The following is a 20,930-nucleotide window of genomic DNA, read 5'->3' as shown; positions in this document are numbered from 1 at the left end:
TACAGTTTTGAGGTTCTAGTTTCTGATTGTCCAAATTCTTTGCTATTTTAGGTCTCAGAAAGGGATACTCAATGGCAGGGAACATGATCAAGGAGCAAAAGAAAGGGGAAAAGAGAACATTAACTCAGTCTGAGGACCTTTGTCTAGCATGAATGATGTCCTGAGAGGGAAGAAAGGGGAAGAGGGAGGAGGAGGAGGGGCAGAAGAGAGGGAGAGAGAGGTAAAAGAAGAGGGAGGGAAAAGGGATGAAGAGAGAGGGAAGAGAAGGGAGGGGGAGAGATATCTAAATTTGGAACAGTCTCACATGGCCTGAGACTTCACACTTGGCTCTACTCTTATAAGTGTCACGACCTCCCACCAGGGCCACCATAAAGACCAACATTCCAGATCTAAAGTCTCTTTGGTTGGTGGCTGAGTCTCTGGGACCTCCCAGGGGTCCCCGTTAGCTGACACAGTTGGCCTTCCTACGGAGTTGCCATGCCCCTCAGTTTCTTTTCTCCGTCCCCTAACTCTTTTACAGGGATCCCTGACTGAGGGACTGTGAGTATCTGCATCTGTCTCAGTCAGCTGCTGGTAGAGCTTCTCAGAAGACAGCTCTGCCAGGCTCCTGTCTGCAAGCACAACATAGCATCAGTAATGGTGTCAGGGATCTGTACCTGCTCATGGGATGCATTCCAAGTTGGACCAGTCACTGGTCAGCCATTCCTTCAGGCTGCTCTATTTTTGTCCCTGCATTTCTTTTAGAACAAGTCAGAAATTTTGACCACGGGTTGGTGTCCCCATCCCTCCACTAGGGGGCATGTCTGTCTCCTGGAGGTGTCTTCAGGTTCCATCTCCCCACTGTTGGGCGTCCAGCTCAGATCACCTGCTTAGAGTCCTGAGAGTCTCTCCTATCCCAGGTCTCTCAGACTTTCTAGAGGACCCCCGATCCTAACCCCCAGCAGCTGCATATTTCCATTCATCCTCCTGGCCTTTGGATTTCTCTCCTGCCAACCCCCCATATCTGATCGTGCCCCCCTTTTCTTTTCCCTTTTCTCTCCCACCTAGACCTCTGCCCCCCCCATGTTTATTTTGTTTCCCCTTCTAAGTGAGATTGGAGCATCCTCACTTGGGCCTTCTTGTTTAACTTTTTAGGGTCTGTGGAATGTATCATGAGTATTCTGTTATTTTTAGTAATATCTGCTTATCAGTGAGTACATACCATATTTTAAAAACACAGTGCTGGGTCATGGGTCTCAAAGGGCATAACATTCCTATTTGAAACAGAGGAAAGGGAAGAAATCTGCTACCACCACCACTACCACCCCCTTTTCACCCCGCAAAACACACACACACACACACACACACACACACACACACCCTGATTTTCCAAGTTCAGTTGTATTTTTCTTTGCTACCACTAGGGGGCAAAGTGCCCATAATAATGTGCAAGTCTATTGTAAAAGGCAAGGTGCTTTCTTGACAAGTGGGAAATGTTTAGCTGAATTAAATAAGGCCATTTTGACTCTTGGGTGATGTGGCAGAAAAGTGGAGAATCATGGCCAGGGGAATATAGGAATCACAGAGGAGGCAGATTGAAGTACAGAGAGTGGTTGTACTGTTACAGCAGATGTGAGCCCAGCACAGCATGTGTAGGTAACAGGACCTCCCTAGGTGATGCCAGTGGGCAGGCTGGGTCAAGATGCATTTCGATCAGGGTGAAACCATATGTTTTAAATCTATCTTAGGTATACAACTCATGTTTTCACATTTCTGTGTGACTTACTTCATTAGATGGAAATGACTTTATTTAATGAGGTTTTTTTTTTCATCAATTTGATGATTCTCCTATTTAATCAGAATACAACATTTGTACACAATTGGATTAAGTTATCACATCCATGAGAAGATCATCCACCGTTATATTTTGGACAGCCCTGCTCCTAGACAAAGAACTGTAGACAACGAATGACTGCTGGGAGGGGAATTGACTTCTCCCAGAAATAATTGTCCAGTGCAAAATGGTAATCTCTGAAATCATGTGTGTGTGTGTGTGTGTGTGTGTGTGTGTGTGTGTGTGTACAAGCAAGAACATAAGCTTGCTCATCAGGCTGCATTTATGTATTTATATATACACATACATACATACCTAAATTACACATAGATAGATAGATGATAGATAGATAGATAGATAGATAGATAGATAGATAGATGATAGATAGATAGATAGATAGATAGATAGATAGATAGATAGATAGATAGGAAACAATAATAATGAAAATAGGCTACCAACTGGAGACTGGGTGGCATAGGAGGGTTAGAATGTCTCCTTTGAGCATGAAACCCACTGTCGGTCTGATGCCAAACCCCCAGCCTCCTATCAGGACCACTTCTCTGGATGGACTTTAGTTGGTATTTGAGTAAATTCTATTGGGTTGAGGATGCATGGGTATTTTCTTCCTCCCATACAAAATCTCTTTCTTTTAGAAAGAGCTTTATTTTAGAGTCATAGTAAAATTAAACCAGCACATGAATAGTTGCCACAGAACCCTTGTTCTCATACACACATAACTTTTCTGTCAAGTTTCTACAATAAGTAAGATATGTGGCACTGTCTGTGACACCATATTAGCCCATTCTTGTCACACAAACGCCACTGCTTACATTAACCTTTGCCTTTGGTACATGTACTATGGGTTTGAACAGAGTTCACTGTCATGAAATAGAAGCAGATTACTATCAAACCCTTCATGATCATGTAGAAGAGACTCTTCCTTCCCTTCAGTTCCTGGTAATCTTCTTGAATGTTGGTTCACAGTTAGGAACTGTCTGGGAAGCATTAGCATGTATTGCTTTGGAGAATGTATGTCACTGTGGAGTGGGCCTTAAGGTTTTAAAAGCCCATGCCAGGCTCAGTCTGCTCTGGCCTGTGTCTTTGCAACTTACAAATCAGATGTGAGCTCTCGGCTACTCCAGTAACCTGCCTTCCCTGCTTGTGCTTTCTTCCTTGATGGTTCTGAAACTCTAAGCAAGCCCCCAACCAAATGCTTCCTTTTATGAGGCAATCATGAGGTTAACTAGTTTTATGCCAACTTGAAATAGGCAAGGATCATCTAAAGGGAAGAACCCTCAATTGAGAAAATGTTAGATATAAGGCATTCCCTTAATTGGTAATTGCTGGAGGAGGGGTTAGCCCACTGTGGGCGGTGCCAGGCCTGGGATGGTGTGGTCTTTGCTTCTATGAGAAAGCAGGTGAAGCAAGCCATGATAAAAATCCAGTAAGCAACACCCCTCCTTGTCCTCTGTATCAGTTTCTGCCTCCAAGTTCCTGCCCTGTTTCGTCTCCTGTCCTGACTTCCTACAGCGATGGACTACAATGCGGAAGTATGAGCTACATTAACCCTTTCCTCTACAACTTAGATCATGATGTTTCGTCACAGCAACAGAACAGTAACTTAAGACACTACCTATGTGAAGGCATAGGAAATTGTGGTCATTTGTTTTTATCTTCAAGACAAAGTCTTATCCTGTAGCCCAGGCTAGCCTCAGACTTCCCAATTTTTGAAATGATAAGATTACAGAAGTGTGCCACCACACTTGTCTTTGTGCAGATAAACATTTTTATAGCACTCGGCTAAATGTAAAGAGAGAAGACTCAGGGAGAGCATGATACTTGGGCATGTTTACTGATTTTCCAGAGGAATTGGCTTCATTTTCCAGCTCACAAACATCTGTAACTCCAGTTCTAGGGATCCAACCCCTGTTGTACTCCCCAAATTTGCAAATACATGGTACTTATAAACCCAACTCAGTTTCACACACAAATACATAAATCAAAACAGTGAACACAGATTTTTAAAAATGGTATGAATAAAAACTATTGAAGCATGTAACTGTATTTCATTTTGACATTCAAATTGACGTTACAGTTACCCTATGCCTTCAAGACCCAAGGAGGCAGCTGTGTGGATCCCACACTGACTTCAAGCACCCTAATTCCAAAGGTCTGGACGCACAACTGTGAATGGAAGCAAGGTCAAAAATTATATTCCAAGGCAGCACAGGGCTGATTGCTGTACTTCTCATTCTATTAGCCCCGTGTTGCCATTAGCGTATGTTCGAATAGAGGCAGCATAGCTGGTATTGCACATGCCTCGTGCTGTGCAGCTAAAGGACTGAAAAACCTCACTGGATGCCTGCATGTGGGAGAACGGGATACTCCATCGCCTCTCCCTGTGAAAGCCGACCTTCACCGTCCTCTTGTCTGTATCTCCTGTTCCCTCCTCCCCTTCACCTTCCTTTTCCCTGATACCCCAGCTGTCCCTTCTCCTTCTCCTTGTTCTCTCTTCTTCTCTGCCTCCTCCTCTCCTCCTCTCATTCCTCCCCTTATCCTCTGTCCTCTTATTTTCCTGTCGCATTGACTATCCAGGGTGAACTTGGAGAGATCCAGGGTAGAAAGTGGTTTCAGGAAGAAGGGTGTAAGAATAGAAATAGGAATAAATAGTATCAGGATGAGAGTCCAAGGTGCTATGGAGTTGCTAGAAACAGGACTGAAGATTAGAGAAGTAAACGATGGTGCAGAAGCACGTAAAAGTCAGTGCTGGTTTTCTAGCTGACTGAAGAATTGAAGATAATGCCTGGAAGGATATTAGGGAGAGCTGACTGTCTTACTGTTTCACTTACAGAAATTCAGAGCTTCCTAAGGAATGAATCATTTTACTTTTAGTCGTCTGCCGCTTTTCTATACTTACACGACTGCCGTCTGCTGTACGGGACTCTAGAAGAGCTGTGCCCAGCTGCCGTGAAGAACGGGCCGTGGGGACCGTAAGGAAGAGTGCTGCTGCTCTCTGCCTGGGACTGTTGATCTGGGATTAGAGAGTTTTTGTAAGTTTAAGAATTCTTGATAATTATGCCTTGATAATGAAGCTTTAGTAAATGAAAAACTGTCTTCGGCCTGTCTCTGAATGAGTTGGTATTAAGATGAAGAATTAAGAATCTTCAGGAAACAGAGAGAGCACCTGAACTAGCATCTGGCCTCAGCCTTCCCTGTGTCCAGGGAAATGCCACCTTCCTCACAGCATCGTCCCTCCCAGAATGTAGATGTCCTCACTTCACTGGTGCACAGTGTCCTTGTCCTCATGACCCCTCCTTCCTCTGCCTTTCTTCTGCTGATTTCTAGGGAGAGCAGAACTTACATAAAGTCAAATGTATACAAAGAGCATTTCGCTGTTGCAGAATCCAGAGCCCCAGAACTTACAGATTAATTACTTATTAACTAAATCTCTATCATCAAGCTAGTTCTAATTTCTATCAGATAAACTAAAATCTATCACAGATAAATGTTAGACCTCATGAATTGAACAAAATACTATATACTTTCTGTCTGCATAGCATTTGGATTATACTATTCTTTTATTCCACTTAATATACATATGCACTTGAAAGGGGTGTGTATATGTGTGTACATGCGCATGTGCCTGTGTGTATGTGTGTGTGTATGTGTGTGTGTGTGTGTATGTGTATGTGTGTATATGTGTGTGTATGTGTGTATGTGTCAGTGTGTGTGTATGTGTATGTGTTTGTGTGTATGTGTGTGTGTTTGTGTCTATGTGTGTGTGTTTGTGTGTGTGTATGTGTGTGTGTTTGTGTGTGTGTGTGTGTGTGTGTGTGTGTGTGTGTGTGTGTGTGTGTTGGGTATATATGTGTTATACCTCTGGCATTGTGTGGTACTCTTGAGATTAATCCACGCAGTTGTGTTTACAGGGGGTTTTCAACCCAGGGTGTGAAGTTGACTCACCCAGTCTTCTGTTGGTAGAGGGCTGCTCGGTTTTGAGTTTGGGCTGACACACACAATGCTGCTGTGGAGAATGTGGGATAGATGGTTTGGAAAAGACAGCCTTTTGTTATCGTGTTGGTTGAGTTTCGTTCTGAATTTCTGCGTAATCTCAGTTGTCCATCCTTTGATTGTGGGCACAGGTTTAACTGTGTAAGGCAGGCACAGATCCCTATCCTCAAAACCACCCCATTTGCCTTGTCCTTGGAGCAATATGAGATTCCATTTGCAGTCGCTCGTTAAGCTCAGCTTTCCTGGTCATGTGGTGTTAGTGGTCCCAGTGGGGCCAGCGTAAGCGGCACAAGCGAGGTCAAGGAACATCGTGGGTGGCCAAATTTCCTCCATCCTCTGCTCAGGCTTCTTGCCCTCCCCCAGGCCCACATTATAATAACCTCCACCATGGACCGTGGACCCACATAAGCGCCATTCTTCACCCAATATCCACAGATGTATTTGTTTCCCAGCACTGACCTCTCGGCAATTCACAATGTTGTTCCCTGTTACCTCCCAGAGCTCAGCACTTTTGGCTTCATAACTCTGGGGTTGATCCCCAGTCCTCGGGCGTCATCTGCTCTTTAGAGCAGCAGTGCCTGGCAGAGGGGATCTCAAAGCCCATCCTTCTGATGACCAGACAGCACGAACCACCAGCACCTGCTCCAGTCCCCAAATGGACACAGCTTCTCCACGTAGTAAAGGATCTAGCTATTCCTGGTTTTTAGGGGCACAGGCCTTAGCAACTAGGCCACCCAAGTCGGGCCAGACACTGTAGGCCACCTATTGATGGGTCAGACACTAGCTGATCTCTGGCAGCAGAGCAGAGACACAGAGACAGAGACGCTATAGTGCTGTTCCTGAGCATGCCACTGAGGGACCGACGCGTTCCTCTCTACAACACCTGAGCCCCAGCCCTCGTCTGGATCTTTTATTTCTCTCCGCCCCTCTGCCCACGTTCAATTAATTTGTCTCTTCTAGGTCCCTCCCCACAGCCTCTTCTTAGCACTCGCTGTGCGGGGAGAGGACAGCGGAAGCGCCCCCAAGGAGTGCACACCTTGTGCATCTAACCCAGGGGCAGCATCGGGATGCCTGAGAACAGATCTGTGGCCAACTGCTGCACGGCCAGCGGGCTGGCAGCTCGCCCAACTTGGCCCGGGTCAGCAGAGGCGGAGCCTCCTGGGACTTCCCGGGCACCCTGGGTGGCTCCCATGCTATCTACAGTAGTTGTTGTCACCACAGCTGTGGACTTCGTGGGGAACCTGCTCGTCATCCTCTCAGTGCTCAGGAACCGCAAGCTGCGGAATGCAGGTCAGTGTCAGCTTCCTTGGGCTGCAATCCCACCGTGCCCTGCTACTGGTTCCGACCCCCCAGAACCTTAGATCGCCTCACACACCCTGCACCCAAGTCCCCGTTCTCTTCTTAGCGGCAGGTGTCTTTGTCCATCCAGTCCATCCTAGTCCCTGACTTTGGCTTTTGGAAGAAGTTAGGGGAAGTCCTGGTTTCCTGTGACTTTAGTCTGGAAGCTGAAGGACACACTTGACACATTAGTACCGATATGAATGAACCAGGCTTTTCTTGAGCACGCGTTTGTGGCAGGATGTGAGCGCCTTAGAGCTCTCTGTGGCTACCCAGGGAATTTCAACTGCTTCTGCTAGACGAGGCCCCCTTTGGCCCCGGAAGCTCCTGGCCTGTGACAAGCTGCCCTCTCCCCACCTGCCAAACCGACTCCATACGCTAGGTCACGAAAAGCCCTTGCTGGAAGAGTGACTGGACAATGTATGGATTTGAGCAACAGATGGACGCAAGCATTTTGCTAAGCTTTGTGTCAGAAATTCGTCTAGTCACTAGAAGATCCAATTCCAAGTACGAGTGTAATTCAGACAGTGCAGGTGCGGCTTCCAGCAACACAGGCTTTTCTGAATGAAGACAGGGAAACTGTGAGAGCCTAAGCAATGATTTGGCTAAATTGTGTGGCATTCCTTAAACTGCTCTTCCTTTCCAATTTACTCCCATTTCAACTTTTTCCTGCAGGGTAACAAAACCAGAGGATGGGGTGTGCAATCTCACCTCCTGACAGGGTGTTACAGTGTGTGACCAGGTGACCTGAGGGAGACCTCAGTGACACACTGGCTAATTTTGTGATTCTTAGCTTGCATGCTAAGGCCAACTAAATCGGAAAATGGTGTGAAAAGAAACAGGGGGAAAGCTTGAAACTGCCTTCCTAAGATGTCAGACTCTGGGCAAAGCTATTCTTCCTACATTGTATAAATGTCTTGGGGAAAGAGAGTGCTGAGCATTTTTATCTACTCAAGAATCTAGGAGCAAAGTGTGAGTTTTCAGTCATCCTGTGGGAAACCTAGTATTACTAAGGAGCACAAACCTCACACAGGCACCAGTCACTAGGGCTCATGCTTCCTGGAACACCTTTTCAAGACATCGCTGTCGCTTTGGAAAATAAACCTGTAATAGCAAAAAGTTAGTTACTGTTACAAAACTGTGATACACACACACACACACACACACACACACACACACACACATATCAAACACACATGAGCACATATGTATGTGTATATGAAGCACACGCACTCACACACACATATATCAAACCCCTTTGTCCCTGGGCAAAGGCCCTAGCCCTCCAGGTCCTCATACTTTGGTCCTGGACATGCTGGGTGCCCAGAGAAGCCTGTTCAGCCCTTAGGTTGTCTGCCATGAGACAGATGGTTGAGGAAGTGGCCACTGCTGCGTTTTGCCTGAGGAAGATCAGAATCCTGCCCCTTTCCATCCCACGCAGGACTGTTCAACTCTGCTCGCCACCGTCCCAAGGAAACGTCTGGACCTGAGTGTGCAGCCAGGCCTGGGAGAATGAGGAGTTGCTGCTGTTTATCCTGTTCCTCCTGCCCCCTGGTGCCTGTGCCCTGGTTCCCAGCACTAGAGAAACAAATTAACGTGCTAAGAGCATTTATTCCTGTCCTGCTGGCAACTTGCAATTTAATCAGTGTTTCCTTGCCCTTACTTATGCTTGCTGGCTTTTCTTTCTTCCTCCTCCTCCTTCTTCTCCTCCTTCCCCTCCCCCCCCTCCTCCTCCTCCTTCTTCTCCTCCTTCCCCTCCCCCTCCTCCTCCCCCTCCCCCTCCTCCTCCTCCTTCTCCTCCTCCTCCTCCTCCTTCTTCTCCTCCTTCCCCTCCCCTCCCCCTTCCCCTCCTCCTTCTCCTCCTCCTCCTCCTTCTCCTCCTCCTCCTCCTTCTCCTCCTCCTCCTCCTTCTCCTCCTCCTCCTCCTCCTTCTTCTCCTCCTTCCCCTCCCCCTCCCCCTCCCCCTCCTCCTCCTCCTCCTCCTCTTCCTCCTCCTTCTCCTCCTTCCCCTCCCCCTCCCCCTCCTCCTCCTCCATCTTCTTTTGTACTAGGAACACAGCAAAGAATCACATCCATGTCAGGCAAACACTATGTGTCCTATACCCTGCCCTTGTTTAATGACTGCTGGCTTTATTGATGACAGTCGTTTTTTAAAAATGAAGTATTGTCTTAAACTCAATGACCACGACAAAGTGATATTTCAAACTGCTCTGAAGACCTTCATCGATTTGAAAGCTCAGCACCTATTATTCACTATTAGTCATTTTAAAACCGAAGATGTTATCTTTATCTCAAAAACAACTTCTCTCGGACTCTCTGTAAGACTCTGCTCCCTCAATCTGTCAATACTGTTGTATTTCTATAGTTTGAGGTGCAGTCCACCATGGTGGGGAGGGGATGGCAGCAGGAGCCTGAGCCAGGTGGGCACAGAGACCCCAGTCAGGAACCAGGAAGAGGTGAGTACTGGTTCTCAGCTCAAATGCCCTTCTGCATTTAGTGTAAGAATCACTCCACAGATCGGTACTGCCCACATTTAAAGTGAGCCTTCCCACAGCGGTCACCTCAGTCTAAAACCATGTATCCTGCAGACATGACCAGAGCTCTGTCTCTTGGGTAACTCTAGATCTTGTCAAGTTGACAGTCAAAATCTACCATCAGAACATTCTGATTATGCATATAAAGAACATTTATTTCCAATAACTAAGAGGCAATGCCCTGAGGTTCCATCATGTTTCCCAGGAGACGTGAGGACTCCTTACTGACTGTCATGAGACCAGCCCATCGTGGGAGCTGTTGCAGGGTGGGACTTGGGGACAAGGGCATAGATTCAGGAAACTGACCACTGAGAAAACAGTCATATATGCATCGGTTTTTCTATACGCAATAGCCTGACCCACAGTGCCTGGCCACCTCACATTATGCTTCCGGGGGCAATATACCTCATGCTGTCCTTGGAAGCCCACATCTGGAGTAGTCACAAAGACCTGTCTGCTCTAGCTCCTAGGTGGCTGGAATCCCTCAGCAGCCTCAGTCGTACCACAGTCTCTAACACTTCCTCACTGTCGCCTCGCTGTGCCTCCTTGATACTCTGTCTTGAACCGCCATAAGCTGTCTCAAAAGCCGGGGTAGATGGTTCCATGTATAAGGTGCATGATATGCAAATGTAAAGGAACAGAGTTCAGATCTCTAGCATCTACATAAACACTTGGTGGGCATGGTGGCTTACTTGTGATACCAGCACTCTGAGAGCAGAGACAGGATCCTTGAAGCAAGCTGTTTAGCCAGACTAGCTGAATCAATAAACTCTAAGTTCAGCAAGTTACCTTACCTCAGTATGGAATGTGGAAAGCAATCAAAGACACTGATGTCACGCTTTTGCCTCTACACACACACACACACACACACACACACACACACACCACACACCACACACCACACACACACACACACCACACACACACACATACACACACACACCACACCACACACACACATACACACCACACACACACACACACTGCCTATAAAACATGGTGTTCTTGCTACCACCATCACTCCTCAACACAAAAGCCTAGGGAATGACACTGTCCTCTGTGCATCCCACCATTATCTCCTCTCAAGCAGCATTTAGGAATGCACAGCAATGTTTCTCACCCCTTGCTTTGTCAGCATACACCCTGAGATCCAGTCAAGAGCCGTGATCTGACAGTGGAGTTTTGTGCTCAGCTGTGGTAAACAGAGCATTTAGAAGGTGTTGCCAGTGAGCAGACACTGCCATGTCTGAAAAAGGTTGTTGTTTGTAAATCAGAAGGGCCTCAGTGGCTGACATTTTCCTCGTTCCACATGCAAGGTCTGTTCTTACACACACACCACTGCTTCTCTCAAGGCCCAATGGTACTCAAGGCTTTCTTCATCCTTGACCCAGATCCAGGGCCTTCCTAGGAGGTACCGACATCTACCACTGATACTGTGCAGAGATGGCTGCCATGCCCCTCCCTGTAAGGAAGTATAGCACTTAATACCAGAAAAAGGTGCGTGGCCCTGTACAAAGGCACTTTGAAGGTCTGGGAGGAAATGACTAGTAGGCTTGTGGTCCCTGCCTCCAAGAGGAGAGAGAAAGAGAAACTCACTCCAATCAGGACTTAACCTGCCATTAGCCATTCACCAAGATGCCACTTGATGTCACCTGGCTCTGTTGCTAAGCTCGTGGACCAGGTGTTAGGTGTTTGGCATCAACTGAAGAGCAAGCCAGGCTGCCTTGGCCTCCCTTCTTCATGTGTGTAAGGTTTCCATCTTCATATTTCAGATGTGAGCCCCTTGTTATCTTTTCAGTGAACAAAAATTCATGCTTTTTTTAAAATCTATAATTGTGTCTTTGACTGCATAAGGGAGAGAACTCTTAGTCTTCGCTTGTTTGCTCTGAGGCATTCTCAGCTTACTGGGGACACACAGAGTCTTCTAACTGGTTTCATTTCCAAAGCATTGGCTTCCGTACTTAGACGCTAAGTCCTACAGGATATGGTCTGCCATGACTGTGGCATCTGAAACTCATAGAGTAAAATGTGAATAGCTAAACAGGTAAAAGTCAGGGAGAAAATGCTTGGGGGGTTTTATACCGTCTTTGTTGTTTTTAGTCATTGGGACTATTGCAGGTGAGAACAGGCTGCAATGTCTTACTCATGTAAGGACACCCTGTGAAGTTCCCAGGAGGATTAACTCAGCTAACTTCATATGTGTTAGAACACATTCCCATCAAGATCTGGCATATGGCTTTATGCCCCATGTCTTACCTCATGGGGAATCCTACTTTGACCCATGAGCCAAATGCTCAGCTCTTTCAATACAACTGGTAATAAGACAAAAAACAACACTCATCAATGATAGTTGGCATGGTTCACATTGACAACTAGGCAGAATCACGAAGACAAGCCTCTGGGCAGACCTGTGAGGGACTTTCTTGATTGGGTTCATTGAAGCGTCAAGATCCATCTGTGGATGGCTTTGTTTCATGGGCTGGAAATGAAAAGTGGCCTGAACTCATCCTCTATTAGCTTCCCGACTGAGAACGGAATGTGACCCATTGCTTCAAGTTCCTGCTACCACGACTCTCCTACAGTTATAGACTAGACCTCGGAAGTGGAAGTTAGAACAGACCTCTGTCTATTTTATCACAGAAACAGAAAGGCAAATAAAGCAGCAACTAAGTATGTCTCTTAGACAAAAATCTTCATCTGAGAAACAGAAAAAGGAGGAGGATGAATGGATGGGAGGAGGGGAGAAAGAAGAGGGTTGAATGCACATGATACACTTCGATAAAAATCTACACATGAAACCATCAAGTAGATACAAAAATACACTAATAAAAATAAGGAAAATGGGAAATACTGATAAAACTATAAATTTCTACAATCCCTCATCCAATGGACATCCCAGAGCAAATATAAGTCCATCTTTCATTCCTTAAAGTCAAAACTGATTGTGAGAACAGGCAACAGACCACCATTTTATTCTTCTTCAAAGAGCAGAATTTACCTTGCTGGCTGACCACCTCACTGCCAAGTCCTGCTGGGTCCTATTGCTGCCCTTCACTCATGATGAACATTAATTCTCTACACCCTTGTCAACTTCTATTTCTACCCTAGCTTTCTTGTCTTCTGGTTCTTTCTCTGTTGTAGATGCATATGACCTGGTACCTGTTCTTTTACCTAGGAGATGAAAAATTATCTGATTAAACGTACAGGATTCTTAGGAGAAGCGCCAAGTGAACACCACAGAGTCTGGCAGCATATTTGTTCTTGGGCTGTTGCTACTGTTGCATTTGTTAAAGTAATAAGATGGCACTCATCCTGGTCCCCAGATGATCCCATCACTGTAGAAGAATGTTCGCTGACATCCTAGCAGCCATTCTTTCAAATGCATGCTTCACATACTCTAAATTTTTCTTCTTTCTTTAAGGATTTGAAATATCCGATTTGGTTTATTCCAGGACACTATGAATTTGTTTAACCGGAGCAAAAACAGTTTTATCTTAGCCTTTCTAGAAATAATCCTGACACCATGAGGGTTTTCACAAATAACAGGACATTGAAGGAAAACAATTTTTGCCCTTCAGAAATTTGAGAACCTAATTAGGAGATTACCTTAAACTCATCCATCGCTTCGGTTCTTGTAAGGAAACCCAGTTATTCATAAAGTGTTTGTTCGATCTTTTCAAAACTGCTTATACCTAAAGTGTTATTAGAATGTGATCCATGTTGACATCACCATTGTTAATAACCTTTCCTGGTAAGATCCTGTTTGTGGTGCACTGCCATTCTTTGATGGAAGCAGTCCTGTTGACAGATTTGAGGGAGTTGTTCTGCCTGAGCAGCGCCATTGGTATTCATTGTCTGACTTAGGAGCCTCCACTCTTCCAATCTCCTTACTCTGGCATGAGCTCCTCTGGCCAGTGTTCCTCTGTGTTGGTTCATCATGACAGGTTATCTCTGAGCCTCTCATGTCCTTCATGCATATGAGAGAGAGCATACCGTATGGTCTATTTAGACCAATGATGGAGGAAGACTACTCTGAAGGTGGTTAACCTCGCAAGCATAGCCATCTGTAGCCTTCTCTCACTGTCCTTTGGAACCGCCACTGGCAAACCTTGTCTGACAAAGACAGGCAGAATGAGCCACTCCAAAACTTGGAAACAAATGCTCATTCCAAGCCATTGCACAGGTAAGGAGCAGAGCTACATGCCGGCTGATTGATTTCTCACCTGTGCGGGGAGGAAATTGCTGTAGCAGGGGGGTCTCCTCCTGAATCTCATCCAGCTCAACCCCAGGATCTCAGCATCTCACAGATGGGCAACAACATAAGATTCGTAGTCACCTCATTGGGATTCATGCCAAGAAAGCTAGAAGACAGTAGGACCACTGGGCAGATGACTCTCCAGCAGAGACTGGTGGGTTTCAGCCTTTTAGGAACAGCCGGCTTAAGAGGGGAGAGTAATTGAATCACTTTCCACGTGGAGCTAATGCGTTCTGCTCGCTATTTACAAGCTGTTTGCAGCCTCTGGGGCATTATTAGGGGACAAGGCACATTAACGCAGCAGTGCCTGCCTTAGCTTTCCCAGGAAACAGCTGGTAGAGCTGGCACCAACTTCTAGCCCGTTTTGACTTTTCTGCTCACGTTTGTACATGCCAAGAGCGTGTTTGCTGTCCATCCTGAAACTGTCAGGACCTGTAGCAACCAACCTTCCTATGTTAAAGACATGTTCTTTACAAAACCAACACTGAGGAGTGTGGGTGTGGTCTTCAGTAGAGGGGGGTGGGGTTAATGAAGAGGTCACAGAGAAAGTTCAATAATTGCCCAAATGCCCACGACCAGAAATGAGCAGAGCTAAGTATATCTTGGGTGGCTCTAACCTCCAACCCTTCCTCCAAACTTATAAAGGAGCCTTAAAATCCCAGAACAGAACTTAGTTGTGATCCTAAGCAGACACCAAGAAATGTGGAATAGGACATGGTCCCTGCTTTCTGGGGACTCAGTGCAGCTCATTACAGAGGAGAAGGCATAGAGGTAGGACCATGACAAAGAAACTGTAGTGACAGCCAGAAAGCAGAGAGTGGTGAATGCGGCCTTCTCTCCTATCCAGTCTAAGATCCAAGCCAAGGGGATGGTGCTGCCCATATTGACGGTATGTCTTCCCCACTCAGTCACCCCAATCTAGAAACACTCTCAAGACATGCCTAGACATGTCTGTCTCTGAGGAGATTCTAAATCTGTCGGGTTGACAATGAAGATGTCACAACCAGAAAGCCAGTGGCTGCTACCGGTGGACTCAACCACCAAGACTGAGAATAAACCTCAAAGACATCAACCAGATCCTCTGCTCCATGCCACACAACCCCTCAGTTGTGTTTCTCACCTTGTAGTAACAACTGGAAAGGAAATGGGAGTTTTAGCCGACAAAGTAAGTAAGACCCTTAAACAACAGAGTAGGATGAATGCCTGCCCCTCTCGCCCAGCAGCCTATGCAGGAAACACCATCCCAGGACATCTACTCTAGGTGGTTCTTAGACGCCAGCACCATGCTTCCTCTCATCCCATGCCATTATCAGGGCTCCCCTTTACCATCCTGTCATAGGCCCTGGCCATTTTGGATCCTGCCCTGGCTCTGATGCCAGTGTGGGGGTGGGGTGGGGTGGGGAAGGTGGGAAGCTCATGCCCTCAGCTTCCTGTTGAAGCCCTTCAGGCTCCTGGTGCTTTGCTCACCGTACCCTGCTGTTCTCAGACAGCAAGGCTGAAGGAACAGAGGCTGACCTTCTAGCTGTCCCTGGATAACTATGTGGCTTCCTGAGGCTCTGGATGGTTGGGCTGATGACACTGAGAAAAGCTCCATTCCGGGAGCAAAGCCAGGGAATGTGCAGGCAAATCTCGCCACCACCCCTTTCCTCCGGTGCTTTGAGTCAAGAAAACAGTTGGATCTCTGTGTGTCTTACTTATGGTTTCTTTTGCTTTGGTAAAATGCTATAACCAAAAGCAGCGTGGGGAGGGGAGTATTTAGATCCCAGGCTCTGTTCACAGTTCTTGATGAAGGGACATCAAAGCAGAAACTGCAGGTAGGATCCTGGAGACAGGAAGGACACCAGAAACCATCAAGGAATGATGCTGATTTCTGGCTTGCTCCCCATGGTTCAGTCTGCTTTGTTTGGGTGGTTTTCTCTCTTTTTGTTTCTTTGTTTAAATACTTTAAAATTATTTTTATTCACCTTACACCATGGTTACAACCTCCTCCCTCTGTTCCCAGTCCCATCCTTACAGATCCCCCCCCCACCATTGTCCTCATCCCTTCTCCTCAGAGAAGGAGAACCCCTTCTTGGACACCACCCCACTCTGGGGCATCTAGTCCCAGCATTTTTAGGCATATCCTATCTCATGGAGGCACAACTTCGTAGTGGGGAAGGGGATCCAATGGCAGGGAAAAGAGACAGAGATACCCACCATTCCACTTATTAGTGGAAGCACTTAAAGACCAAGCTGTACATTTGTTACAAACGTGTAGGGGGTCTAGGTCCAGCTCCTGCATGCTCCCTGGTTGGTGGCCCAGGCTCTGTGAGCCTCCATGGTTCCAAGTTAGTCTACTCTAGGGGTCTTCTATGGTGTACATGACCTCTCCACCTTGTTCACTTCTATCCCCAACACTCGTACAAGACTCTCCAAGCTCTGCCTGATGTTTAGATGTGGGTCTCTTGCTGATGGAGGAGGAGACAGTTATGCTAGACTCCTGTCTGCAAGCATGGCAGAGTATCGTTAACAGTGTCAAAGGTTGGCTCCCTTACACTGGACAAGTCTTAAGTAGTGGCAGTCATTGGCTGGCTTCCCTCAGTCTCTGCTCACATCCTGCTCTTGCTGAGCCCTCATTCATGAGCCAAGAAAATGCCCCACAGACTAGCCTACAGGTCAATCTTGTGGAAGCACTTTCTCAATCAAGACTCCCTCTACCCAGATATGCCTGCGTTTGTGTCGAGTTGACAAAAGCCAACCAGGACACCATCCCTCTGTGCCCATCCTGGAAGCGGTTACTTGAGAGTACCCACTCCAGTAGCCGTTGCTCTCACCACACCTACCACAAGGTAGGGTGATTCTCAGTGCTTTGCAAGTTACCAACAGAAGCCCACGAGAACCTGAGTAGACAAACTGATACAATTTGAGCCCTCAATCCCTCGATTTTGTCTCTAAATGACATGTGATTTTCACTTCCAGTGCTGATAAAAATGATTCAGAGAAAGACAAAATGCTGTGTGCATGTCTGTGTAGTGTGTGTGTGTGTGTGGATGCAAAGGTAAGTATGGATATAGAAGCCAGAAATAAACCTTGGGTATCATTCCTGTATTCTCAGATATCAGTTACTTTATATTTTCAGACAGAATCTCTTATTATAGTGGAACTCACTATAGTGGCTAGTTGGTGAGCCCCAGGGATCTGCCTGTCTTTCCCTGGAATTTTAAGATTTATTGCTATGCCTGACTCCTTTTTCTTTTTAAAGTTCTGGGAATCAAATCGGGTCCTCATGCTTGAGTTGCAAGCATTTTGCCCACTAGGCTATGTCTCCCATCTAAAGAAAGGATCAGGAGTTGCAGGGCCCCTACTGACTACCGATCTGTGTTTCCTGCTTCAGGTAATTTGTTTGTGGCGAGTCTGGCCTTGGCTGACCTGGTGGTAGCCCTGTACCCTTACCCACTCATCCTTGTGGCCATTATCCATGATGGCTGGGCCCTTGGGGAGGCCCACTGCAAGGCCAGTGCCTTTGTGATGGGTCTGAGTGTCATTGGCTCTGTCTTCAACATCACGGCCATCGCCATCAACCGCTACTGGTGCATCTGCCACAGTGCAACCTACCACCGGGTCTGCAGTCGCTGGCATGTTCCCCTCTACATCAGCCTTGTCTGGCTCCTCACTCTGGTGGCCTTGGTGCCCAATTTCTTCGTGGGGTCTCTCGAGTATGATCCACGCATCTATTCCTGCACCTTCATTCAGACAGCCAGCACCCAGTACACTGCAGCTGTGGTGGCCATCCACTTCCTCCTTCCAATCTCTGTGGTGTCTTTCTGCTACCTGCGAATATGGGTACTGGTGCTCCAGACCCGAAGGAAGGCCAAGGCTGAGAGGAAGTTGCGTCTGAGACCCGGTGACCTGCGCAGTTTCCTAACCATGTTCGCAGTGTTTGTGGTTTTCGCCATATGCTGGGCCCCCCTCAACTGTATCGGCCTTGCAGTGGCCATCAACCCAGAGGCAATGGCTCTCCAGGTCCCAGAAGGGCTCTTTGTCACCAGTTACTTCCTAGCTTACTTCAACAGCTGCCTTAATGCCATTGTTTACGGGCTTCTGAACCAGAACTTCCGCCGGGAGTACAAGAGGATCCTTTCCGCCCTCTGGAACACTGGGCGCTGCTTCCAGGATGCTTCAAAACGCTGCCTCAGTGAAGAGTTGCAGGGCGCAGTGCCAGCTGCTGCCAGGACTGCTGTGCCTGTCCAGGGAGGTGCTCTCTAGCCTGCATCAGCTCGGTGGGCCCAGGAGCAAGCCTGGGAAATGACCAGAGTGGAGCTGCTGTCGGTGCTGTGCATTAACCCGCTCACACTGCATCCCACAGCTGCTGAACTCACACGACCACCGCTGCAAACCTGCAGACAGCCCTAATGGCAGTTTAGGCACTGGATTCCAATTGGCTGGGGCAAAAGTCAAGCCCTACTCATAAGATACTGTTTTCCTGCCACCTTGACCTGTTACTGATGTTGCCTCTTCCTTGAAAGCACCGGGGAAAGAGATCTCTTTTGATTACCTTGGGCTGAAAGATCAAAATCTGCAGTACTGAAGGTGAGTGACTTCCAGGGACTTCCCTCAACTTTTCCTGCACAACATGAATATACTACGCCAAAAACTATATCCTTATATACTACAATGTATACACCAAATGCATACCATTCACACCAAATATACACCAAACACACAGACCATGTGCATATACACACCATATGCTATGCATATATATAACCAACATAACACCACACATATGCAAACCACATGCATATATACCAGACACACACTACATATACACGAGAAATTACACACGAAACACACCACACATACACAACACACAAATAACACACATGCACATTACACTGTTTTCTGCAGATTCTGAGTATGGTCCAGCAGGAGAACCATGATGCCCACCTTATAGGAGGTCAGTCTGTTGACAGACTGGTATCAGCAAAAGCTTGAGGGTGTTTTCTTTGCACTAGTCACGGTGCTAAATGGTTGGTGTGCATTATCATATCTAACCCTCTCAAAATTCTTGAAATAGGTACTATAATATGTTTGTGTAGTAAGAAACTGAAACACAAAGAACTGAACTGACTGGCTGAGTTCAAAGAGCTGCTAGTTCAGAGGTAGGTAAGAGAGCCTGTCAGCACCTCACTCTGCCCCTGCAGACCTGGGGAAAAATGATGGAGGCGCACCAAGTTATTAAGTGCTTTACATGCCAGTGATCCACAGGGAAACAGGACAGTTACCTCAGCTCCCCACAGGGCTTCCCGGGAGGCAGACCCAGGGGCACCCGGTGTGTTGCCAGCTTAGCATTAATTACAAGATCACTGCCCTGCAGTGGGAGAAATTCAGGCTGGGCTGAAAGCTTAGTGACCTAGTTACCTTATGGGGCATTCCTTTTAAATGTAACTTCCCAGTGTTCCAGTTGCAGACGTCTGAGTCTGATATTAGAGACCCACTCGGGAAATTATTATGGGTGTGGGTGACTCAGGGCAGATAATCTCACTTAGACAACTTCAAAATCCACACCTCAGTCTGTCAGAGCCCTCAGGCTCCTTGCACTGCATCGGCTGTCTAGGCTCTGGGAAGAGGTTGAGGCTGACCTGCTTACGCAGATGTGGCTCTGTCCTCTGCTTCCTCTCTCCAAACACCAAACATAGAGGTTCCCTGTGATGCCAGCTTTGAAAATGGGGGAGTCATGACTTGCTTGTCAAGAGGGTGACCCTACCCCTCCAACCATCCCTGTCTCTTAGTGCTAACGGCCTGTGTGTCTCAGCAAATAGAAGCAGAAGGAAGGCAGCCTCCCTTCATTTTCTCAGCCTGGTGCTCCAGGTCCTGGCATGTACGTGTGATGACCGGACCCTTTCCTGTGCCCTTAGGTTTTGGGGGAGGACCCGGTATCCCAGGAAACAGGGGTAAGTGGGGTGAGCTAGAGCATCCAGGAATGTTCATACTCCAGGGAATGGTCTCAGGCCACTAGCGCTGAGCTTTAACACACAGCTCTCTTCAGACAGTGCAGAGATGGCTCACGTCCTACTTGACAGACTCAACAGTCTCTACAAAGATGCTTCTCAGCCATCCTCCTCCAGTGGCCTTCCTTGGATGCCTCCATTTGGAGAAGTTTCTTCTCTAGGAAACCCTCAGTCTTCACGGGACCTCAAGTTCAGTTGCAGATTTCTGAGTGACTGACATAGGTGGTCATCCAGCATTTTGGCCACCATGGATCACGAAACACATGCACACACACACTTGCACACACACCTTGTCAGAGACATGTTTGGGACATAGATAGTCACAAAAGACTAACAATTTTTCCTTAACAAATTAAAGCCAGCCATATTCAAGGGAAAAAAAAAAGAACTAAAATCAGAACTATTTAAATTGTTCAAGGTGAGGAGGATATTAAGACAGGACCTCATATAGTCCAAGCTGGCTTTGAATTTGGCATGTAGCTAAGGCTGACCTTGAACTTCTTACCCTCCCTCCTCCTCTACTTCCTGAAGCAAAATTGCTACCACACCAGACTCAGAGGAGCAGGCTTTAAACTGTGTCTTGTGCTCAGACAAGTATGAGCTCAGTGTCGTAGAGCATAGCCCTAGGAAACTTCCACGTGTAAAACCCCAACCCTTCCTTTACCCCCCCCCCAAGCGAGCATGAGCTAGCTGCCTTCTCTCCGTGACCATACGCTTGGCTTTGGGGAGTGATTTCTTTGGATTCCTCTTACACTGGCTCATGCAGCACGTGACTTTCTGTGACTGGACTTTTTCACATGGCATAACGTCCTCCATGATCCTTTGTGAGACTTCATTCCTATGTAAGGAGGAGTAGCCTACATTTTCACGCATGGAACTGACACCGTAACCAAGAAATTGCAGTTTTAAGAGTTCAGCAAGAGGAGCTGAAGTCAAGATCTCACTGATTTATGAGCACTCCCATGTCTGCGGTGGTACTGCTCAAAATG

General features: G+C 47.0%; 1 protein-coding gene across 1 annotated transcript; it reads left to right on the top strand.

Moving 5' to 3' along the window:
- Positions 1 to 6,891: 6,891 nt before the first annotated feature.
- On the top strand, positions 6,892 to 18,196 carry MTNR1B (melatonin receptor 1B; the record flags this gene model as incomplete). The annotated part of the gene is made up of 2 exons (XM_080929947.1): positions 6,892 to 7,114; positions 17,325 to 18,196. The coding sequence occupies 2 exons, from the start codon at positions 6,892 to 6,894 to the stop codon at positions 18,194 to 18,196; spliced, it is 1,095 nt and encodes a 364-aa protein (XP_080786073.1).
- Positions 18,197 to 20,930: the final 2,734 nt, after the last annotated feature.

The sequence above is a fragment of the Micromys minutus genome (assembly GCF_963924665.1).
Source record: "Micromys minutus genome assembly, chromosome: 16".
NCBI classification, from domain to species: domain Eukaryota; kingdom Metazoa; phylum Chordata; class Mammalia; order Rodentia; family Muridae; genus Micromys; species Micromys minutus.
Note: the sequence above shows the minus strand (reverse complement) of the source record. Positions and strands in the feature narration are given on the sequence as shown.